The sequence below is a fragment of the Osmerus eperlanus genome, chromosome 18 (assembly GCF_963692335.1).
Source record: "Osmerus eperlanus chromosome 18, fOsmEpe2.1, whole genome shotgun sequence".
Taxonomy (NCBI): domain Eukaryota; kingdom Metazoa; phylum Chordata; class Actinopteri; order Osmeriformes; family Osmeridae; genus Osmerus; species Osmerus eperlanus.
In genome coordinates this window covers 9,518,687-9,543,602 of record NC_085035.1, presented here as the reverse complement: position 1 = coordinate 9,543,602, position 24,916 = coordinate 9,518,687, and the positions used below count along the sequence as shown (strand labels likewise).

At 40.9% G+C, this 24,916-nt stretch overlaps 1 protein-coding gene, 1 long non-coding RNA gene and 1 pseudogene across 5 annotated transcripts; all 3 read left to right on the top strand.

Moving 5' to 3' along the window:
* Positions 1-5,174: 5,174 nt before the first annotated feature.
* On the top strand, positions 5,175-6,374 carry LOC134038864 (uncharacterized). The gene is made up of 3 exons (XR_009932694.1): positions 5,175-5,576; positions 5,726-5,845; positions 6,085-6,374. It is a non-coding gene; the product is annotated as an uncharacterized LOC134038864 (long non-coding RNA).
* A 1,966-nt stretch (positions 6,375-8,340) lies between these two features.
* LOC134039090 (myosin heavy chain, fast skeletal muscle-like) lies at positions 8,341-11,755 on the top strand (annotated as a pseudogene).
* Positions 11,756-11,956: 201 nt separating this feature from the next.
* LOC134038859 (MARVEL domain-containing protein 2-like) lies at positions 11,957-22,050 on the top strand. Of its 4 annotated transcripts, XM_062484479.1 has the most exons (10): positions 12,021-12,042; positions 12,211-12,263; positions 12,881-12,978; positions 13,553-14,536; positions 14,669-14,889; positions 15,353-15,388; positions 15,652-15,803; positions 16,225-16,396; positions 16,820-16,870; positions 20,607-22,050. In XM_062484479.1, the coding sequence occupies exons 4-10, from the start codon at positions 13,570-13,572 to the stop codon at positions 20,724-20,726; spliced, it is 1,719 nt and encodes a 572-aa protein (XP_062340463.1). In that variant the 5' UTR covers positions 12,021-12,042; positions 12,211-12,263; positions 12,881-12,978; positions 13,553-13,569; the 3' UTR covers positions 20,727-22,050. The 4 variants fall into 4 exon arrangements, with proteins under 4 accessions (XP_062340465.1, XP_062340464.1, XP_062340463.1 ...); XM_062484481.1 differs by lacking the exon at positions 12,211-12,263 and having other exon boundaries at positions 11,957-12,042; positions 12,881-12,945; XM_062484480.1 differs by lacking the exon at positions 12,211-12,263 and having other exon boundaries at positions 11,960-12,042.
* The last annotated feature ends 2,866 nt before the right edge of the window (positions 22,051-24,916 follow it).

The following is a 24,916-nucleotide window of genomic DNA, read 5'->3' as shown; positions in this document are numbered from 1 at the left end:
ACACCTTATCAAGTGCATCCACACAGAGGCATCAAAGATACTCTGCAAACTCCCCCGAGTCCGTGAGGAAAGTGACATGTCTATGCCCACCGTTCTGTTGACTGCTTTTACTGGCACCGCAGCCTTCAACATTTCAGGCAAAACTCTGCATTCCATCCTTAAACTACCTCGATCTTTAAAGCCTCCATACCAAGGACTTGGAAATTGCTTAGATGAAGTGAGGGCAACACTGTCAAATGCAGAGATAATCATCATTGATGAGGTGTCAATGGTTTCAAAACCTCTTTTTGCATATGTGAATTGGAGGCTACAGCAAATCAAAGGGAGCAAGAAGCCTTTTGGAGGTATTTCTGTACTAGCAGTGGGAGACTTCTATCAGCTGCCACCGCTTGGGAAGGCTAAACCTTTGCGTGTATTTGAGGAGCACATCCTTGACTTCTGGCAAGACCACTTTCAGATGATCACTCTTACAGAAATTATGCGACAGAGAGAGGATGTGGCTTTTGCAGAACTGTTGAACAGAATCCGTACTAAACAAAAGAAGGAGGCTTTATCAGTGGCAGACAAAGAACTAATTTGCCAGGCTGTGATTGACTCAACAGATTTATCAAAGGATGTACTGCATATTTTTCCTACCAACAAGGAGGTGGACCAACACAATTCAGCCATCCTTTCTGCTCTATATACTGAAATTGTAAACATTGACGCAGAGGATTACAAAAAGGATCCACAAACAGGCCAGATGCAGAGACAAGCTTCACCATTTAAAGGTCACAAAGGAGATCTCCCTGACACACTACAAACTGCAATTGGTGTTCGTGTAATGCTCACCAGAAACATAGATGTGGAGGATGGATTGGTGAACCGCTCATTTGGCAAGATATGTAGAATAGTTACCCGTGTCCAAGATGGCAAGACTGTTGTACAAATGATTGGTTTAGAACTTGACCATTCGGGCGCTGGGCAGAGACACCGCAATAAAATACCTGGGAAACCTGAGAACTTGGTGTACATTGAAAGAACAGAGGAAAGATTGAGAAGAAATGGTGTGGTTCGTCGTCAGTGCTCCATGAAACTAGCATTTGCATGCACTATACACAAGGTTCAAGGGATGACAACCACGTCTGCAGTTGTGTCATGTAAGCGTATTTTTGAACCTGGTATGGCATATGTAGCACTCAGCCGAACAACCTCACTTGGTGGATTGCGCATCACTGATTTTGATGAAAAGAAAATATATGCCGATCCTGACATCTCAACCACTTTGGAGAGCATGAGAAGAGCCACGATGGACAACGTTATGCCACTTTCAAAGGATGCAAAAACAACCAGCCAGACACCAAAGCTAACCGTCATTCACCACAATACAGAGGGACTCCAATCTCATATCAATGATGTCAAGAGTCATCATGAACTGCTCCTTGCCGACGTTTTGTGTTTCACAGAAACTCACTTGTCAGGATCTGTTGTTGCTGAGAATCTCCAACTAGATGGCTATATGATGTTTAAGCGCAACAGGCATTTGTCTTACACAAACTATCAGCATTTTTCCAACAGAAATGGTGGAGTAGCTATGTATGTTAAAAACCACCTCAAAGCACATGTCGTTCAATACATGCAGAGTGTAACCGACCTAAAGTTTCTTGTCCTTAAAGTGGAATCCCCTGTAAGGGCATTAATTGCAACCGTTTACAGACCCCCAGATTACAGCCTGACTCAATTCTTGCCAAACCTGCGTAATCTCTTAGACTCTATGGAGATTTTGGATCACCACCCAGTCATTGTCTGTGGAGACTTCAACGAGGACCTGTTGGCCAACACAAGCAAGCCCATCTCAGACTTGTTACATAGTAGAGGGTTCACACAGCTGATCCAATCTGCCACCACTGAGAAAAATACTCTGCTCGATCACATTTTTATTTCCAGATCACAGCATTTGGTCCATTCAGGTGTTTTGCAGACCTACTACAGTTATCACAACCCTGTCTACTGTGTCATGTCCTCTAACAGTTCATAAAGGTATCAGCTGAGTTTATAGAAAAATGTAAAGTACACTCTTGCACTTTTGAGGTTGATGTTGTTTAATTGTAATTTGTACAAAAGTACAAGATACAAATGTGTAAAGTAGTACAAATTACAATGTGTCTCATTCTGGTACACTAAAAAAATATCACTTGCCACAATCATGTTTTCTGTCTACATTCCTCCAACAGGTCTTAGAATTGTCAGGTAAGACCAACATCCACTGAGAATCATGTATTTTTGAACAATACCACATTGTTGTTAATCTGGGATCATGTAGCTGCTGATGTAAAGAAAACCTAATCATCTGGTTAAAATGCACTGTATCCATTTTTCAATATATATATTGTTGCACAATATCAATTTTCAATCCATTTTTAGGGTCATTTTAAGTGTTCACAGTATTGGATAATATTATGGGTCATATAGTTTTCCAGGTAACCATGTTCTGAAGCAGAACATCATGCAGCCGTATTCAGTTGTACTGGACATACATGTTGATCTGCCCTGCAGCAGAAAATAAGGTATTTCATTATTGTGAATTATAAACCTTTTTAGCAAGTTTAGTTTCAGACTTTAGTTTATAACAATAACTTCCTGTTTTCTATTGTCAGGACCAGCTCTGTCCTCCTACCCTCCATCTCCATTTGTGCATCCATTGCTGTGCACTGTTCAGTTTAGTAGAGACTAACTACAGTTGGTTCTTAAGCGAGAGATCAGGTGTACGACTGGAAGGAAACTAATTGCTGCAGATCAGTCATCAGTCAGTCATCACTGTCACAGTGACAGCCCCACCTTTGTGCAGCATCAAGCTCCTCCCTAAACCAGCTGTAAAGGTAACAATTGTTATCACGTCCTTTGTAAAATATCTCTCTTTGACCACAACAAAAAAATCACTGTTGGTCTTACTACTTGTATTTATTATTCATGTCATCCTGCCCTTTTCAGTCAGTTTTTTTAACAGATATATGAAAAATGAAGGGTGGAAATGTGTTTTTGTTGTTGTTGTTAAAATGTGTTTTGGTTGTTTTTGTTTGTCAATTGTTTAATTGTTACATGCATATGAACTAATTAACCTTGAAGAAATTACATATTTGTATCATAATGAGTCATTAGTATGGGGTTTCAGCTGGTAGGTATATTCAAGGTTTTTCACATGTGTATACCTATTCTTGGGGTAACCCAAACTCTAATGAAAAGACGAATATTCAAGTGTTAAATTGTAAATTGACTGTGTAATCCAAGATAAATGTATTATCTTCAGATTGGCTAAAAAATGACTTGGTTTATAGAGCCTTGTCAAAAGATTTAATTGGAAAACAGATTCTCCCAAGCTTGTCTTCTAATCTTGAGTCAACTACATTACATTTAGTCATTTACATTTAGTCATTTTTAGCAACTAGTGATTCTAACCCAATGTTCCATCAAAGTAAGGAAAACCCAGTGTTTCAGTGAGCCTCAGTAAACTGAGCTTAATGTTGGTATAGTTTAAATGACAATGTTGATAAGACTGTAAGTCCAGGGCTACTGGTCCTTGAAGACTTGAACTTCTGTGAGTATTAACCTAGGTCTGGAAACAATGTGAAAAGCCTTTGATTGTAGGAACAATATTGTAAACTATTGAAATTCTAATATATTTATTCATAAATATCAAACAAAGGGCCCAATGTTCAGAAAACTCTGTGTTGATAAATTTGTCACTCTGGCAAAAATGAGGTTTTCAAAGCTCCAAGCCAGACAGACAGCCAGCCTGATATTACTGCATTTATTTGTCTCTGCACCAATTGTTATATCATAGAGTATTGCAATTGTGACCACCAACTTCATACTAATAGCTAACTAGCTAACCAACATTGTATTTGATAGTAGCCTAGCTCGCACGAGCATTCTAAGACCTACTTTACTTACGTATTAGATGTTACAATTGTTGCCGTAATTTCCCATCGGAGATTCAAGCAAGCAGAATTTTGGAAAAACAGACGCTGATTGAGCCAAACCAGGCGTTAATTTCGTGTGGTTTGATAGACACGTCTCAAAAAAGCACGCGTTTATTTAGACGCGTGCTTTGTGACACGTTAAAAGCACGCGTCTAAATAAACGCGTGCTTTGAACGTGTCACGTGACACGGTTCAATTTGAGGCGAAAAAGACGCCGTCTTTGCATGCAAAGTCGGCGTCAATTACGCGTGGTTGACACACGGAGACGTCCTAATACTTGTCCTTTTGGCCTTCCATAAATCACTGCCCACAATTTCCCTACCTCCTCCTGCAGTTATCTGGGCTAGTGTTATTTGATTCTTCCCTGTATTTTCAAGTACCAGCTCCTCCCCACTGTAGAAGCGGAAGATTTCAAAACAAGTTTAGCCCAGCACACAGAAGTTTGAAGGATGAGAAGATGGCAAGAAGGAACTTCCTAAGACAGTGTAAGCAGACACTAAATGACTGCACTCAGCTTTTGCTGTCGGATAACCCTGGACACGACGACCTTAAGTCCACGTTGACAAAGGTACAGTTTTTTCCAAATCATTATTTGTGACTTAATCGTAATCTTCACCGGCTAGCTAGGCTAACAGGGGTTTAACTTGGTCACTCGCTGTGCGGATAGCTTTTGTTTGTTTGTTTTTTAGCAATGGATTGCTACTGTGATACTTCTGCATTGCTAGCTAGCCAGTCACTGACTAGTCTAGACTGTTGGATAAAGACTAGCTATTTGCGTTTCGTTTTTATCCGTGAAAGCTGCCATGTTAAGGCTGGACAGTCCATATCCAACTATCTGTCCCCTAGTTATGTAGCTAGCTAAACGAGTTAGCCTCAACCCCCAACCATCTGCTATCCTCAGTAGTCAGTACAGTAGGAACCAGTGCTGCACATTCTTGAGATTCATTTTGTGTTGTTACCTAAAGTCGATTAGTCTAGCTAGCTGGTATTTTGAGGCAAAACCACTGCTGAAGGCAAGCAAGCTCAACCTTCAACCTAGGCGATGTATTCTACTATTTGTTCACATTCTCTAGCCCTGTCTACTTTAACACCATTGTCTTCTTTCAGGCTGGAAACAATGCACCGAAGCCTAGAGTGGGCAAAGGGGTGCGCTCTTAAATGTTGCTTCAGCAGATGGCCTGATAGCTGAAGTGTCCGAGCTCATGCAGGAGAGTCGCACCCATGGTCGGCATGCACAACCAGGTGGGAACCATTTCAGTGGGGTGGGTGCTCACAGCTCAGATAGTCCTTTGAGTTGTTTCACACATTGTTCACTTGCTGCCCATTGCATTTTCCCTTGTTCAGTATTTTTTACTGCCCTTGTTCAGTATTTGTTGTTAAATTGCAGTGGTATTTAACAGTGCATGCCTGGAGCTTGTGCAAGTTACAGTCTCTTAAATGTTGTAAGCACAGCATTGTATTATTGTTGCAGCCAGTTCCGGTTACCAGGCTCCATTGACTTGGAGTGGAGCTAGAGGTGCTCTTCATTATCACATCACCGGAGAGCAACTGAGGGGTCTGATGATAGATGGCAGATATTCTCCACGTGTTCCATTCTACACTCAAACCACATCTAAGGTCAGTTGTGCTTGGGGTTGAATGCTATTAAATGTAAAGCTTTTAAATGCATGGTTTCCACAATTTTGGCATGAATGGGTTGTCAATAATCAAGTACTCTAGTGATACATTGTCTCATCTGGGCATTGTCAATCTTTCTGTCTTGTCAGGCACTTTGCATTAACCTGAAGGCAGCTGCCTTCCCATCAATGTCGCAGAGGCTGCACAGAAGGTACAGTGTTGCTGCTCTGAATTCTTTATGACACATCGATGGAAACTACAGACTGAAGGTAGATGCTCACTCACTCACTTTCTTGGTATATCTTGGTTATTGAAACTGTAGGTTGTAACATCTCAAATGCTATCAGGTAGCTCACTTGTTTATCAATTAGAGCAAGAACTGACATGGATATGTGGATAAGAATAGTTTTATGATGTTGCTGCTACTTTGGTTATTGATACAGTAGTAGCACCTTGAAATATACATGCTTATATTGACAGTCCAATGTTATGTTTTTTGTGATTTCAGGTGGAGGATAGTCATCCATGGTGGCATTGATGGTTACAGCTGCCTTGTGTTTCTCCACGCTTCCAGCAACAAGTGCAGCATTACTAAATGCTGAGGCCACACAGTCCATCCAGGCTTAGAACAGGTGGTAGGTAGGTTGCCACCTATTGAATTGGATAACCATGGACCGGAACAGATAATCAATATTTTCCTGCAGTAGTGAATGTAGGTTACGGCTCGACATTAAATTATAACGAGAAGAAGAAGTGAATGTAGCTTGTTTCATAACAACATAGGTTGATGGAGAGATATGGAGGGGTGATTGTCATTGTTTGTTTACTAATTGTACAATAAACAATGTATATCTTGAATCTGCCCTGAGAGTCGTCCTTGTGTCTTGCCTCTCTAACATTATACATTTGTGGTTGAGGGACTGCAAAAGCCATAGCAAATAGAATAGAATATAACTTCACTTTTACAGAACTTTGTGGTGTCAGACACATACAAAATGTAGTATGCACACAGGTATGTGCAGTATTTACAGGTATATGAAAGATGATCTGATCCATCGACGTGTTCAATTTTTTGAGTCATGTCCAATACAAAACAGTTCATTCTAGCATGCCCATCCACACCAAAGGAAGCCTCCTCATGCAGCCCATCCATCCACCATAGATGTTCACCACCAGCAGCAGAAGAGAAGGATAGCGGTGCATCCTCTGCAGCCCCATCCATTCCACATCACACAAATAAAGTATAACAGATTAGAGTTGAACTTATATTTCCTCAGGTAACTTTGATATTTATGTATAATAGAGCATAGAATAAAATAATGAAATGAATCAGAATACGTATATTGCAGTATTTTGACCGGGGAGAAGACAGAACCCTGTGTGTGTGTTAGGAATTAAATTATCTGCAGTATGAATCAAGGATTTACACGTTTAGTATAGTATTCCCAACAGATGTGGTTACATTCTGTTAAAGGCACTAGAGATATTTCACAAACACAAGCCTAGCCTTTTAGTTTTTCCAGATGGGAATGTACATGATGCAGCAATGTAAGGGCAGCATCGTCTAGACTTCTACTCTTCATGGAAGCAAACTGGAGTTGATCTGCCAGGTTCTGGACTGTCTCTTGTAGTTGCAAAAGTATCAGACATTCAAAACTCTTCATCACCATTGATGTAAGAGCTACAGGTCAAACATCATCACATATGCTGACAAAGCCTCCACTGCCTCATCAAGTGTGATGTCAAAAAACACTGACCAGTCTGTGTTATCAAAAGCAGTCCCTGAGATATATGATTGTCTTTACCTAACAATGAGCTAATTACAGTTACATACAACTGTTAACAACAAAGTTGAAGACAGAAAGTACTATTTGTGGGGAATACTGCTTTGGTCGCACTCTTTTTGGTCTTTTGGTGGTCGCGAAAATCTAGAAATCCTAGAAATGCGGTGCTGAAACTTCAGCTTCAAAACGTTGCTCTCAAGAGTGGTTGATGGGGTGGAGGGAATGATGAAGAGTTGGATGGAGCGATGCAGGTGTATTTGGTAGAGGGGTGGATGGATGTGATACTGCGATTGTTATTGTTTATTATTGTATATATATTTTATATATACAATAATAAATCCATATCTGAATAATCACATTTCCCAGAGTTTTCCTTGTTTCTTGCCTCTCAAACCCTTCAAATATCTTGTTGCGATCTAGTGACACTGCTTTGTTGAGATACACAATGCTGTAAGATCGCCTATACTCGTGCATTGCTGTTGGTACCCAGAATGCCCTGCGGCAAGCTGAAAAGCTACTAAGTTAAGGGCATTAGCTTAGTTAAATAAGCATTGTTTGGAGTTATTTTGTTGTTTTCGTTCTGTTTTGATATGTGTAATGCTATGGTCTATAATTTAGATAATTTGAGTGTTCACCCTGATTGGGAATGTTGTCTAGTTCGATCGCTATCCAAGCTGTCCGCAGCCTTAGCATGAAAGTGATCAATTACCAGCATTGGGCTACGCAACGGAAACATTGTTTGCTTATAAAGTGCGGCATGTACTCCAGTGCGGCTTATGTGCGGTTTATACTCTAATTTACAAACACAAAGTGCTCATTCTGGGAGGGTGCGGCTTATTTACCGTAAAATACGGTACTCACACCAGTCCTTCAATCTTGCCTCCAATCCTCTCCCTGCTGGCCCTCCTTTATGGCAACCCTCTTAACCATCCCCAGGTGTGCAACAGCACACCGTCGTGGGGAATGTAGTCTGGTCAGCAATGGCGGTTCTACACGGGGGCCTACAGGGGCCAGGGCCCCTGTAAAAATGGATTGTAGTCCCGCATGACCTCGGCCACTGGAGGGGGACATATCTTCCATCCAGCACCCAGGCTCTTGCGGTGTCACAATAGTGACAGATGTCAATGGTTTATCATTATTTCAGGAAGCTACAGTACATCCACCTTGACTGGATGCCATCATTTCTTCAAAACCAGGAATCCGATAATCTGACTGAAGCTGAGGAGAGGTATGAGGGCCTGATCAAGAGCAAGATCCAAGGGTTGGGGGGGGGGGGGGAGGGTGCTGGTGATAAATCTTGCCTAGGACGCCAAATGTGCTAGGACCGCTACTGATTCCATACATCATAACCCTCATTTATGATGTCACATGTTGTGTCCCTGCAGGTGAGTTTGGTCATCTTGAGGAGAATGAAGCCCTGGTGTCTCAACTGACCAGAGACAAGCAGGCTTTCACCCAGCAGGTGTAGGCGCTGAAGAGGCAGATTGAGGAAGAGGTCAAGGTAACAGACTCAAACATATCTCGATCCCAGACGATAGTCTTAGACTTTCCAGTATCTTCAATTGATACCCTGCATTTAAAGTGTCGCAACTATTCCGTTCTCTCATTCTGCCAGGCAAAAAAAGCGCTGGCCCACGGCTTCCAGTCTGCTAGACATGACAGTGACATTCTAAGGGAGCAGTTTGAGTAGGAGCAGGAGGCCAAGGCAGAGCTGCAACGGAGCATGTCCAAGACCAACAGTGAGGTGGCTCAGTGGAGGACCAAGTACGAGATGCCATCTAGCAGCGTACTGAGGAGCTTGAGGAAGCCAGGTCAGTAGCTTATTGTTGATTTTGGACTTTAAAGTGAGCAGCATGAAATACTAACATGTATTTTCAACTGAAATACTTAACACCAAATGTATTTTATAGCCTCAACAAATAATATTGTATTTAAACCACAGGAAAAAGCTGGCTCAGCGTCTGTAGGAGGTTGAGGAGCAGATTGAGGCTGTCAATTCCAAGTGTGCCTCACTGGAGAAGACCAAACAGAGACTGCAGAGAGAGGTGGAGGACCTCATGATTGATGTGGAGAGGGCCAATGGTCTGGCTGCCAACCTTGACAAGCAGAGGAACTTTGACAGGGTAAAGCAGGCCAAGACAATCTGTCCACTGACATGATACTTATGGCACAATATATCTGATTCCTCTTATCAAGAATAAAACCTTGATTTCCTACATGAGCTAACTAAAGGAATTATGTCACTGAAAATCAACTTGATCGTCCTAGATTTTGACGGATTGGAAGCAGAAGTTTGAAGAAATCCAGGCTGAGCAGGAGGGGTCTCAGAAAGAGGCTTGGTCTCTCAGCACAGAACTCTTTAAAATGAAGAAGTCCTAGGAGGAGGTTTTAGAACAGCTGGAGACTATGGCGAAAGAGGACAAGAACCTGCAACGTGAGAAAATCCAAACTTTTTAAACTATTTATTCCCTAAATGTTCATGTTGAATGAATAGAGGCACACATTACAACCACATCTCTGAGCAGTTTTCCATTCAAATGGTTGTAAATGCTTTACTAAGGGAAAGATTGTACAATTTGTATTAACAACTTTCTTTGAATGTGCAGAGGAGATCTCTGACTTGACTGAGCAGATTGAATAGTCTGGCAAAAGCATACATGAGCTGGAGAAGGCCAAGAAGACAGTGGAGACGGAGAAGGCTGAGATCCAGACCGCTCTGGAGGTAACGATATCACAGTGTATCCCAAGAATTTTATTTTTGTAAAATGGAATAAAGGTCAAATCAGCTGCAATGTGTCCATATTTAGGGAATATGGCATGAGGAATCCAAGATTGTTCGTGTGCAGCTTGAGCTGAACCAGGTCAAGGGTAAAGTGGACAGGAAGCTGGCAGAGAAGGATGAGGAGATGGAGCAGATCAAGAGGAACAGCCAGAGGGTAATGGACCATACAGAGCACCCTGGATTCTGAGATCTGTAGCAGGAACGATGCCCTGAGAGTCAAGAAGAAAATGGAGGGAGACCTGAACGAGATGGAAATCCAGCTAAGCCACGCTAACAGGAAGGCTGCTGAAGCCCAGAAACAGCTCAGGAATGTGCAGGGACAACTCAAGGTAAGGACAACATACCACGTTGCAGAGCTGCAACCGTAAAACACTGTAATTCAGATGCAGGGAGAAGTAGAAGAAAGTGTCCAGGAGGCCAGAAATGCAGAGTAGAAGGCTAAGAAGGCCATCACTGATGTGACGGGCATTTAAAAAGCATGGACAGCAAAAGACTTCCCGCAACTCTTACTTAATTATTAGAACTCTCCTATTACATCTCAGGCTTCCATGATGGCTGAGGAGCTGAAAAAGGAGCAGGATACCAGCGCTCATCTTAAGAAGAACCTGGAGGTCACGGTCAAAGACCTGCAGCTCTGTCTGGATGAGGCTGAGAACCTGGCCATGAAGGGTGGCAAGAAGCAGCTCCAGAAACTGGAGGCTAGGGTGAGACTTATTTCCGTTGTCAACAATATTGAAATAAACAATCCCAAACATAGCGCTTTGTTTTAGACAACGTAATAAACATTACATTTTTAATTATATTCAGTATTTCTAACTTATTACACCTCTGAAATGTTAAAGGTGCGTGAGCTTGAGACTGAGGTGGAGGCAGAGCAGAAACGAGGGGGAGATGCAGTCAAAGGAGTGCGCAAGTACGAGTGCAGTCAAAGAAACTCACCTATCAGGTAGGAACATTTTCTCCTCCACACGAGTATAGCTGTAAGTAAATCAGTAAATCAATTATACCACAGACAGAGGAGTATAAGAAGAACATTTGTAGACTTCAGGATGTGGTGGACAAGCTCCAACTCAAAGTGAAAGCATACAAGAGGCAGGCTGAAGAAGCTGTATGTCATGTAGTGAAACAATAATCCTCTCTCCTTTTTTATGCCTTAGTTTGACATATATATAGTATACAGTATACGCATCCTTGATGTCCAACCCTCTTTACCCTAACTCTCAGGAGGAGCAAGAGCAATTCCCACTTGTCCAAGCTCCGCAAGGTTCAGCATGAGTTGGAGGAGGCTGAAGAGCGTGCTGACATTGCTGAGTCCCAGGTCAACAAAATCCGGGCCAAATCCCGTGAACCTGGAAAGGTAAATAGCCTACCTTCCTAATAGCCATTACAACACAACTAACCTTAACTGTAAAAACGATATCAATAACTGAAAAGATAAAAGGAAGATCTTGAAGGAGCTTGAAACATATCACGTTAAATGTATTTTCTTTGAATTTCCCTTTCAGGCCAAGGAAGAATAAACCTTACCAGACGGCTGTCTAGAGTTTTTCCTGTGTATCATAAAATATGATATCCATGGAAACATTCTAAGCATGTAATAAAAATGCGAGCATAAACTACGACGTGATGTGTTTATTTGTACTCATACACAACCCTGTTCATTGTTTCTTTATTATCGATACCCAATTCCATAAATTAGTCATCGGTATCACTTCCTCAAGGTGATCCAATTTCACCGTACGTTTTTCTGCTACAGGTAGGTGCTAGGTTGTGGTATTTGAAATGACGTCAGGACCCGGGATGGGCTAGTCACGTGGTTAAAGTCTATGCGAAAAATAAAACCTGTGTGGGTTTCAGAAAATGGGAGAAATCGCCTCACTATTGAGGAACCAAAGTTAAGGTAAGCGAACTATTTCAGTAGCCTACAACGTTTCAATGCTGATTCGCGGAACTGACCCGACAATGCCTATGTAAAAGTAGCATATAATTACGCAATGAAAGGTTACTTTTTTGAGTATTGGTGTCGTAGTTAAGTTGCAATCCCTTTTATAACCTACTTTACATTTAGTTCTCCAAGGAGGTCATGCATCAAGAAGGCTTGGGGGACTCAAGAAAGCTAATGTAATCTATTTCTATTGATGCAGTAATATAAGAAACAACAACTTCAATCAAACATTGATGAAGGATAGACTGGACCTGTCGTCGACTGGAAGCACTGAATAAATTGCCCTTTGATACTTTGCGCTGCGAGAAATGGTGCCTCAGGCGCGGAGTCAACTTGATTTCGGTGTTCTTATGGTAGCAAATGACACTTTTATGCATTTTAGTATCCGCTAGACTGAAGTAAATTGATATTGTAACCATATTAATTAATTATTAAACACACTGTTAATTTAGTCATGATTGAACAAAAACGGTGGAAAACAACAGTTTTAATTGAGCCTATATGCTACAGATGTTATGACCCGGCTGGGTTTAGCCTAGCCCGAGGCGACTTTTTTCCGTAGCCTGAACAATATAGCCCATGTCAGTCATCACTTTCCTCAGGGTGCGACTCATACGAATTCCTTTTTAGAAATCATTAGACTTCACCAACAGCTAATAACATTCCACTCACTAGTGTGTACTATAGAATGGCTTTTGAATTTTTAAACGGTTTGAATTTAGACACAATTTATGAATTTCAATGATGTGCGTGTACCTCGTGCTATTTGAAAACCAACAACTTGTCTTTGCAGGTGATTCCTGGGTAAATGATTTATGTATGTACAGACAAGGTTTGCATTCTGACCTGCAAGCCAATGTAAGTCGAGCTGAGTGACTGCGTGTGAAAGAGGTATTCAAACAGTATGTTTATACAGTATATACATATTAAATAAAGCCAACTCTGGTCCATCTAAACAAGGGCACTTTTGGGAGATTTGCTTTTTGGATAAGCAGAAACATATTTTTGTGCTGCCACCACTATTACTTTACTGAGGCATCTAAGGGTGTAGCCTACTATCAGGTGCAACTAGAATCTGAGATGGCATCTTTGTCTAGTTCCACATGTGGTTGTGGCACAAAAATGAATCAGCTTGCTTGGTGAGCCCGCTGTCTTATGGTGATGGGAATAGTCCGTAGGATGCAAGATTAGCATTCATGGTTATAGAATAACATTATGCTGCATGTGGGGCTGACTAAAGGTGTCAATGGTGCATTTCTGGTAAATATGGCATCAGGGATTACTTAAATCTTTCCTGTGGTGTCATTCTATTAATATATGTGTTTGCTAATCATGTTTGCTAATGTCACTATAGTATCAACTTGACCTAGAGAGATTAAACATTTTCTTGATGATTTGCAACAATAGTTGAATCTCCCATTTTTATATTGTGTATGTGTGTGTCTGGATCTTCCCACACCCTCAGGGCTCATCTCCTTTCCCATGTCCTCTGGAGGAGGCTTGTACGGCCGCACTGAGCGTGTCCGTCATGCGCCACACTATGACCAGGTCCCCCAGGGCTCCCCACAGAGAGACCACCTCCATGATCTCCAACCCCTGAGTCAGCTGGATGCAGAGCTAGCTCTGAGCGCCGACCCCTTACCACCTCCCCCCCTACCAGACCACCCCCCTGTGGGGCCTGAGTTTGACTCAAGTGACAGCAAGGATAACGCTGACCCGGAGGCTGACCCGTCTATCGACATAAAACCAGTCCACCGCTTCATTCCAGACTCCTGGAAAAGCTTTTTCCGAGGCACCAGTGGGCGTAGCAGTGACAAGCCTTGGTCGATGCCTGGCTCATCCTCCAATAACAACAACAACAGCAGCGAGGGTGTGCGCTGCTCACCCCCCCACTCGCCCTCTCTGCCGGGGTCCCACCGGGACCCCTATGGGGGGTCGGGTAGCAGCTACAACTCCCGCAAACAACTATTGGGAGGCGGGAACCACCCAGAGTCCATTTCTGGGCGGACTTACCGTACGGGTTTGACCTATAGCGAGCGTGTGGAGGAGTATCATCAGCGCTATGACTACATGAAGTCCTGGGCGGGTCTTCTGAGAATTCTGGGGTGTGTGGAGCTGCTGTTGGGGGCAGCGGTGTTTGCCTGTGTTTGCGCGTACATACACAAAGACAACGAGTGGTTCAACATGTTTGGCTACTCTTCTCCTGGGGGTACGTATGGGAGTTATGGAGGAGGAGGGATGTATGGAGCAGGCATGGGCGGGTCTTACTACACAGGTCCAAAGACTCCATTCGTGCTGGTGGTCGCAGGCTTGGCCTGGGTGGTGACTGTGATTATGTTGGTGTTGGGGATGACCATGTACTACCGCACAATCTTGCTGGACTCGTCCTGGTGGCCTCTGACCGAGTTCACTATAAACCTGGTTCTGGCTGTGCTCTACTTGGCCGCAGGTGGGTCCCACCGTGCAACACCTCTACTGGAGATTGAGAACTGGCCTCTCCTGTATTGACCCTATGCTACTATTGTGTCCTTTTGCGCAAGCTGAGAATCTCCTAAACTACGATGTTCCTTGTTCCCTACAGGTGTGGTGTACGTCAATGACATCACTCGCGGAGGTCTTTGTTCGTACCCTGTGTTCAACAACGGCATCAGTGCGGGCTTCTGCCGCACAGACGCAGGACAGACGGCTGCCATCATTTTCCTGTTTTTCACCATGTTGATCTATCTAATAGGGGCCTTCGTGTGTCTCAAACTGTGGAGGCACGAAGCGGCTCGCAGGTACCGCGAGAAGCACAGTCAAGAGGTGAGGCTCCTTCTTCTGGATATTCGTAAGTGAAAGTGGTAGAGCAATACCTGAGACACACATTTCAGAGAATATCTAGTCACTCCCAAATTTGCATAGCATTTGCTCACATCATGCTTATAGACGGTACATACTCACGTGTATCTACATTCTCTGTTATCTCTTGGGGATTTTCTCCACTCTGTGTTGACAATTACGTAGCTGAAAAGGCTTGTGAGAAAATCATCGTCCTTTGAGAATGTCCATTAGAAGATGGGGCTGTCATGGCGAGTTGCTATGCTCGCTTTGTTTTGCAGCACAGGGACTTTTTTTCCCTTCTTCATAATATTCAGTACAACATAATACATTGTTTTGTACAGTGTCTCTTGTAAATTGTTTGAAATACAACATAATAATAATTTACATAACACTTGATTTTGCTTTTGTGTGATATATATATTTTCTTGTATTACCTTTTGTTTAGATGCAATCGAGAGAGTTGCCTGGAACACAAGTTTTGGTAAGCGTTTTATTAATTTGTTACTGTTTCATGAAATCTTTTAAAATATGCATGTCAGATTAGCTGTTAATAGGAAGGAAACCTACAATTAAAGGGGAACCAGACAGAAAGAAATAGACTGATGGAAAACAGATTCAGGTTTCTTTCAGCTACGTACGTTATTATACTTTCTAGCTCAACAGTTGACCCATTGAGTAAAACAGTTTTGAATTAATCTGTCTCTTCTCGGGGATATCCATTATATTTGATCCTTTCTCTTCCAGATTGTTCCAGATCATGGTATTCCTGAACAAGTCCAGCATTCCACTGTTGTGCCCATCCAAGCTGCCCCCAAGGTCGGCCTACCCAAGGTCCTACAAGGGGCCATTCCCTCAGGACACATCCCTAAACCAGTCATCCTACCAGACTACATTGCGTGAGTGTGGCATCTGTGGGAGCTAAGAGTTAGATTTGTGTGAAAACTAACTGCGTATTTCAGACTTCTTCATGTTTATATATGTTTAGTGGCCATAAAACGGCTGCTATCATCCCGATTGGATTGTCAAACAGTGTTAGTAGGTTCCCAGTTTTGAGCAACAGTGTCATGTAAGCATTCGTTTCTTCTAACACTGTCTTGTATATATGATTAAAAGACTACAGCCACACAGTCTTTGGACTGCATTTGCTGCTACCGGTAGCCAGTACTGGAGCTTATGGGCACAGACTACCCTAACACAGACTACCCTAACACAGACTACCCTAACACAGATGTTGTTTGCCATGTTATAATAATTTTACTGTTCAGGATGACCCTGTTATACTGTGCACATAATAACACGACTTTTGATGTCCTACAGTAAGTATCCAACTGTCCGCACAGACGATGAGCGTGACCAGTATCGGGCTGTATTCAATGACCAGTATGCAGAGTACAAGGAGATCCACTCTGAAGTGCAAGCAACAGTGAAGAAGTTTGATGAAATGGACGCCATGATGCGCAGCCTACCACAACAGACCAACAACCCCATGGTGATTGACCTTGTTCAGCTATCATTCATTCACCCCGTTTTATTTTGAGGTTTGGTGCTCTTACACTTTCCAAAGAAGCTTCCTTCTATCATTTCCTCCCCCATACCAGTATTGAAGAGGTACTTGGAGGAATTGAATAACTTGAATTGAATTACAGCTATTCCTTGGATTCAATCATTTCTAAATATACAGCACCAGTGCAGAAATATGGTCTCTTGGGAATGTTTCACCCATTTTCTTTCCTCTTGTGCTTCGCTTCATTTCCCTTAGGGAACACGCCCAGATTTCCACAGGCTGTTTCTTCTTCCTTCCCCTCAGCTCACTTCCTCCTTCCATCATCAGTCATTTCCTCAGTGTCCTGTACTTGAATGTCCTTAATTTGCTCCGAGATATCAATGTTTTGCATCAAATTTTCTTTTTCAGGAGTATGAACGCGTAAACAGAATCCTCCAAGAGTACCAGAGAAAGAAAAATGTGAGTCAGTCTTCTTACTTTGTCTTTCACTTACTGTAAGGTCATTTTGACTATTTCAGAGTCTAGTATATGTTTTCCTGGGCCTGCCCCATTCTTTCCCTTTATCTCTGTATGACATTTGTAGGCAGGATATCGTTGAATGTCTGTGTACCAGTGATTCTGTTTAACCATTGTGTGAAGAATGAGCCAGACTTAAATGGGTGGAGAGTGTGCGTGTGGGAAAGAGATATATATATATATATATATCAGAGGGGTCTGAAATTGTCATCGTAGGTGCATGTCCACTGTGAGAGACATAATCAAAAAAAAAAAAAACAGAAATCACAATGTATGATTTTTTCACTATTTATTTGTATGATACAGCTGCAAATAAGTATTTGAACACCTGTCTATCAGCTAGAATTCTGACCCTCAAAGACCTGTTAGTCTGCCTTTAAAATGTCCACCTCCACTACATTTATTATCCTAAATTAGATGCACCTGTTTGAGGTCTTTAGCTGCATAAAGCCACCTGTCCACCCCATACAATCAGTAAGAATCCAACTACTAACATGGCCAAGACCAAAGAGCTGTCCAAAGACACTAGAGACAAAATTGTACACCTCCACAAGGCTGGAAAGGGCTACGGGGAAATTGCCAAGCAGCTTGGTGAGAAAAGGTCCACTGTTGGAGCAATCATTAGAAAATGGAAGAAGATAAACATGACTGTCAATCTCCCTCGGACTGGGGCTCCATGCAAGATCTCACCTCGTGGGGTTTCAATGATCCTAAGGAAGGTGAGAAATCAGCCCAGAACTACACGGGAGGAGCTGGTCAATGACCTGAAAAGAGCTGGGACCACAGTTTCCAAGGTTACTGTTGGTAATACACTGAGACGTCATGGTTTGAAATCATGCATGGCACGGAAGGTTCCCCTGCTTAAACCAGCACATGTCCGGGCACGTCTTAAGTTTGCCAATGACCATTTGGATGATCCAGAGGAGTCATGGGAGAAAGTCATGTGGTCAGATGAGACCAAAATAGAACTTTGGGGTCATAATTCCACTAAACGTGTTTGGAGGAAGAAGAATGATGAGTACCATCCTAAGAACACCATCCCTACTGTGAAGCATGGGGGTGGTAGCATCATGCTTTGGGGGTGTTTTTCTGCACATGGGACAGGGCAACTGCACTGTATTAAGGAGAGGATGACCGGGGCCATGTATTGCGAGATTTTGGGGAACAACCTCCTTCCCTCAGTTAGAGCATTAAAGATGGGTCGAGGCTGGGTCTTCCAACATGACAATGACCCGAAGCACACAGCCAGGATAACCAAGGAGTGGCTCCGTAAGAAGCATATCAAGGTTCTCGTGTGGCCTAGCCAGTCTCCAGACCTAAACCCAATAGAGAATCTTTGGAGGGAGCTCAAACTCCGTGTTTCTCAGCGACAGGCCGGAAACCTGACTGATCTAGAGAAGATCTGTGTGGAGGAGTGGGCCAAAATCCCTCCTGCAGTGTGTGCAAACCTGGTAAAAAACTACAGGAAATGTTTGACCTCTGTAATTGCAAACAAAGGCTACTGTACCAAATATTAACATTGACTTTCTCAGGTGTTCAAATACTTATTTGCAGCTGTATCATACAAATAAATAGTAAAAAAAAAATCATACATTGTGATTTCTGGATTTTTTTTTTAGATTATGTCTCTCACAGTGGACATGCACCTACGATGACAATTTCAGACCCCTCCATGATTTTTAAGTGGGAGAACTTGCAAAATAGCAGGGTGTTCAAATACTTATTTTCCTCACTGTATATACAGTTAGGTCCATAAATATTTGGACATTGACACCATTTATCATTTTGGCTCTGTATACCACCACAATGGATTTGAAATGAAACAATCAAGATGTGCTTTAAGTGCAGACTTTCAGCTTTAATTTCAGGGTATTTACATCCAAATCAGGTGAACGGTGTAGGAATTACAACACATTTTATATGTGGCCCCCCCCTTTTTAAGGGACCAAAAGTAATTGGACAAACAATCATAAATCTAATTGTCACTTTTAATACTTGGTTGCAAATCCTTTGCAGTCAATGACAGCCTGAAGTCTGGAACCCATAGACATCACCAGACGCTGGGTTTCGTCCCTGGTGATGCTCTGCCAGGCCTCTACTGCAACTGTCTTCAGTTCCTGCTTGTTCTTGGGGCATTTTCCCTTCAGTTTTGTCTTTAGCAAGTGAAATGCATGCTCAATTGTATTTAGGTCAGGTGATTGACTTGGCCATTGCAGAACATTCCACTTCTTTGCCTTAAAAAACTCTTTGGTTGCTTTCGCAGTATGCTTCGGGTCATTGTCCATCTGCACTGTGAAGCGCCGTCCTATGAGTTCTGAAGCATTTGGCTGAATCTGAGCAGATAATATTGCCAGAAACACTTCAGAATTCATCCTACTGCTTTTGTCAGCAGTCACATCATCGATAAATACAAGGGAACCAGTTCCATTGGCAGCCATACATGCCCACGCCATAACACTACCTCCACCATGCTTCACTGATGAGGTGGTATGCTTTGGATCATGAGCAGTTCCTTCCCTTCTCCATACTCTTCTCTTCCCATCATTCTGGTACAAGTTGATCTTGGTCTCATCTGTCCATAGGATGTTGTTCCAGAACTGTACAGTCTCTTTTAGATGTGCACAGATGTGTTTTTTGGCAAACTCTAATCTGGTCTTCCTGTTTTTGAGACTCACCAATGGTTTACATCTTGTGGTGAACCCTCTGTATTTACTCTGGTGAAGTCTTCTCTTTAATTTTTGACTTTGACACAGATACGCCTACCTCCTGGAGAGTGTTCTTGATCTGGCCAACTGTTGTGAAAGGGTTTTTCTTCACCAGGGAAAGAATTCTTCTGTCATCCACCACAGTTGTTTTCCGTGGTCTTTTGGGTCTTTTGGTGTTGCTGAGCTCACCAGTGCGTTCTTTCTTTTTAAGAATGTACCAAACAGTTGATTGAGCCACACCTAATGTTTTTGCTATCTCTCTGATGGGTTTGTTTTGATTTTTCAGCCTAACGATGGCTTGCTTCACTGATGGTGACAGCTCTTTGGACTTCATATTGAGAGTTGACAGCAACAGATTCCAAACACAAATACCATACTTGAAATGAACTCTAGACCTTTTATCTGCTCCTTGTCAATGAAATAACGAACTCCCATGAGGGAATAACATACACCTGGCCATGGAACAGCTGAGCAGCCAATTGTCCAATTACTTTTGGTCCCTTAAAAAGGGGGGGGCCACATATAAAATGTATTGTAATTCCTACACCGTTCACCTGATTTGGATGTAAATTCCCTGAAATTAAAGCTGAAAGTCTGCACTTAAAACACATTTTGATTGTTTCATTTCAAATCCATTGTGGTGGTATACAGAGCCAAAATGATGAAAATTGTGTCAATGTCCAAATACTTATGGACCTAACTGTATCTCTCTTTCCCACACGCACACTCTCCACCCATTTAAGTCTGGCTCATATATATATATATATATATATGGGAACAGAGACTGTAGAGGGTAACAGTCCTACAGTAACAGGACTATTGTATTTCTTTTTTAAACATCATATTTCTTTTTTAAACAGCATATGTATTCTCTATACCAAACTGATCTGATGCTATTTGATCATCACATTTGATCTCTAGTACTTATTTTATTTGGAATTCATTATAATAAGCAATGTGCCCGTCAACCCTAGGACCCTACTTTTTTGGAGAAGAGAGAGCGTTGTGAGTACCTGAAGAGCAAACTCTCCCACATTAAGCAGAAGATTCATGAATACGACAAGATCATGGAATGGAACGATGGTTATAAGTAAACATCTGCAGCCTCTCGAAGAGAAAAACGTCCAGGTCCTGACAAGAGACGAGTGGTAACATCTTCAGATCAGAGAGAAGCATGTCATTTTAAAATGTGAACTGATTAAATTGGTAGGATATATATATATTATACACACAAGCATCTAAATATGCTAACATATATGTAATATCTAAGCAGATAAATAACGTTGAGAAGAGAGTGTGTATGTTTGTGTGTGTAGGTGTGTTTGTTTCCCTGTGTGTGAATGTATGTTGAGTAATTAAGTGGTTGGATTGATATCTGACTGAAGGAACCGCTTAACCCTTGTGCTGCCTTCGGGTCACATGACCCAAAGGTTCATAACAAACCATTGTTGTGTTTACCCAATACAAAAACAAATAAAAATAATTTTATTTTAACATTCGCAATGTGGGGGGTCTGAGACAGCCCAACAGTTAAAAGAAAATCATTCACTTTGTTTTTGTATGCGGTAAAGTTGTTGCAATACGACGGTGGGTCACAATGACTGATGGGTCGGAATGACCCGAAGATAACACAAGGGTTAAGCAATGCTTCATTTTACTAAAATTATCTATGCAAGTCAAAGAGGTACTGTTAACATTCTGTAGCTGTGGCCTTCATTTCACTCATTTCAACTTCAGTGGGATCTTTAGTGGATTTGTACCTCCTAAAGTGTTAGGGAAGTGTAAAGGGAGAAAATGTTTTTGCTGCATTCCAAATGACGGGTTATGTAAATAATTATATTAAACTTATTAGTTGAATGTTTTTCACTGTCACTCGATCAATGAGCACTGGATATATTCATGTTTTAAGCACTGTAGAACCTTTACAGCCACCGTTAAATTCGCTGTCAACTTCACCTTCTGAAAGTGCGAGTTCTCTATTTTGTGATGTCCATTCCATTGTTGCGGATGCCCTATATAATTATCTAATCCATCAGATTCTGGTTTGTTTACATTGTTTTTTTTTTTTTTTTTTTGTCAAATCATATCTCTTAACAGATATGGATGGAAAGTGATGAAATATTACAGAATGTGTTTTAGTGGCACCTTTTTACGTTTACCACATTGCCTATGTAGTGTTAAGGCACTTTTCCCATTAAACCCATTGTAGCTTTAGCATCTTTTTGAGTTGTTCAGTAGTATGTGTATATGTATTCATTCTGTAAAAATGTGTGAAAGGTGTAAATGTATCCTATACCTTGATGGTTTGTCCTCTGTTCTACGGCATTCCCATGTTGCCTTCTTGTGCTGTAAACATTTGAGAAATGCTAATCTGTGTTGTATTGCATTGGTGCTTAAAACTACAGCTCTTTGATTGTACCTTGTCTGATTGTGTGTGTGTTCTGTGATATCAAGTTGCCGCATGGTAGTATTGGATTATTATTTATTTTTATTTTAGCAATCACAGAACAAAGGAATCAGGTAAAAAGTAGTAGCACATGAACATCAAGTGAACTAACTTACACACAAATTATACAACATACGAAGTACATAAACAAAAATAATCAAACGAAAATGAAACAATTTTACTACTTTTTTTGTTATCCAAAGATCTAAGAGACTTCAGTAGAGATTTAAATTCTATGAGAAAAGGCACAAAATTAGGAGATGAATTAGAGAATTTCTGCTTGTGAATATAGAATTTGGCATACAGAATGATAAAATTAATTAGGTACTCCAGGGCACCATTGCCTGAATTATTGTAGAAACATATCTTTAAGGTTAAAGGTGTAGATAGAGTTGGTTGGTTCAAAAAAGTTAGACTCCAAGTCTGTCCAAAACCTTTTGGAAATTCCACACAAAAAACAGATGAGATAATGTTTCAACGTTCTGTTTACAAAATGTACAGGAGGAGTCAATGTCGGCAAACTTAGCAACGAGGTAATTAGTAGGGTATATGTTGTGTAAAATTTTGAGGTGTACTTCCTTAGCCTTGTTAGAAATACAGTACTTATACGGTAGAAGCCAAGCCCTCCTCCAGTTTGTTCTCAATTTTAGATCACAAAAACTTGCCTCTTGGCACCACTGCAGTCTTTCTCTGAATAATTTGGCGAATATGCTTATTGTTACATTTAATATGTGTTAAGTCAAGTCCATCCAATAATAGTAATGGCTGTGATATATCGTGTATACCATAACTCAAGTGATTTTTTATAAGTAAAATTAAACCATTTGGGATTGCACGAATTAAAGAATTAAATTCTATGAAAGGAATTGGGAAACTGTACATTCATAAACTCTTCATAGGATAGCATATCACCAGATTCATTGAAAAGATTAAGAATGTGATTTAAATCTCTTTGGAACCACCTAGGAAAAAATAAGGATTTATTCCTAATAAGTATGTTACAGTTGTTCCATAGGAAAGCTTTATGCGGTGAAAAATTGTGGACAAAAGCAAGCTTCCAAGCTAGAAGGGCTTGTTGATGGAACCTCGATAAATTGGCAATTTATTTGGCAAGAAATTACATTTTAAAATAAAAGAAAGACCTCCAATTTTGTTAAAAATTTGATTTGGGATAAAATACCAAATTGACTCAGGGTTTATAAGACATCTTTTTAACCAGTTAACTTTAAAAGGTGTTCACTGTGTCAATGAAATCTAGGACTTCTAGACCACCTTCTGCTTTACTATTGGAAAGTACATTTTTCTTTAGTTGTGATTTATTTTTCCAAATAAAATCCAGAAAAATTATATTTACATCAGTGGCTGTTGAGTCATTTACAAATAACGATAAAGCTGGATACACAAAACGAGATAGACCTTCTGCTTTGGAGAGGAGAACTCTACCCAAATAGACAAATCCCTTTGAAGCCAGATGTTAAAAATATGTTTTGTCTTCTTTAGTCTACTTGAACAATTTAGATGTTGTCTAGCAATAAGATTTCTAGTTATAAATATACCCAGATATTTTACGGAATCCTTAACTGGAATATTTCCAATTACACTAACATCACAACCATGCAGAGATAAAATTTCACATTTGGACATATTCAATTTTAAACCTGAAGCTTTGGAAAAATGCTCTATTAAGTTAACAGCATTACATACCTGGTTCTTGTCTTTTTTTTTTTATCGTAGTGTCATCCGCCAATTGGGAAAATGTTTACTCCCTACCAAATATTGAGATTCCTTCAAAATGTTTGTCAGATATAATTCTAAGCGATAATAATTATGTGACTAAGATAAATAAGAAGGGGGAGATAGGGCACCCCTGCCTGACCCCTCTATTAATTTGAAATATTTTAGAAGTATTGAGATTAATTATAACCGAGCTATTAATATCTTTATAGAACATACTGACAATGTCAACAAAGCTGTTACCAAAGCCAAACGCTTTAAGGGACTGGAAAATAAATGTGTGCTCAATTGTGCCTTATAAAAGTCTAGAAACAAAATAAGTGCCTCAGACTTAACTGCTTCTGCATAATCCAGCAAATCTGAGTCTGATATTACAACTAATATGTCGATTCTTCATAAATCCTGTCTGAGTTTCAGCTATAATAGAGTCAAGCCCTTTTTTAAGTCTGTTCGAGTAAACTAAAGCCAATATCTTATAATCTATTGTTAAGAGAGTAATAGGACGCCAATTATCAATTAAAAGAGAATCTTTGTCAGGTTTTGGGATAAGAGAAATAATGCCTTGTTTCATTGTAGCTGTCATCTCCTTGTGGCTGATGCATTCTTTGTATACACATAATAAAGAGATATGAAGAAGTTCCCAAAAATGTATATAGAATTCAACAGATAGGCCGTCAATTCCTGAAGATTTGCCCTTCTTCATTGAAAAAAGTGCATCTTTAACTTCATTAACTGATAGGTCTGATTCACACAATGATTTGAAGTCCTCATCAATTGAAGGGATGGTTGCCTGAACATCATCCATGAAATTTGCACAATCTGCTTCATTAAATTGTGATTGATATAAATTCCTATAAAATTGAGACAAAATCAGAAATTAACTTTGGATCTTTAGAAGGAACTCCATCAATATTGAGGGCAGATAAACATTTTCTTTTAAAATTAGCTAGTGTTTTTTTCCCCATCTTCCAGCCATTTGGCTCTTGACCTAATGAACGCTCCTTTTGCCAAGTCTAAATACATTTGGTCCAGCTGTAGCTGGATTCTCCTTATTTCAATTTCTTCTTCCAAGTTAATGTTTACTTTTGTCAGTAGAGTGTCAAG

Bases quoted from the DNA above. Each gene is read 5' to 3' on its own strand.
- LOC134038859 (XM_062484481.1), top strand. From the start codon at position 13,570: ATGTCCTCTGGAGGAGGCTTGTACGGCCGCACTGAGCGTGTCCGTCAT. The intron at 14,537-14,668 runs GTGGGTCCCACC...TGTTCCCTACAG, and splicing joins TGTGCTCTACTTGGCCGCAG to GTGTGGTGTACGTCAATGAC. The intron at 15,389-15,651 runs GTAAGCGTTTTA...TTTCTCTTCCAG, and splicing joins TGCCTGGAACACAAGTTTTG to ATTGTTCCAGATCATGGTAT.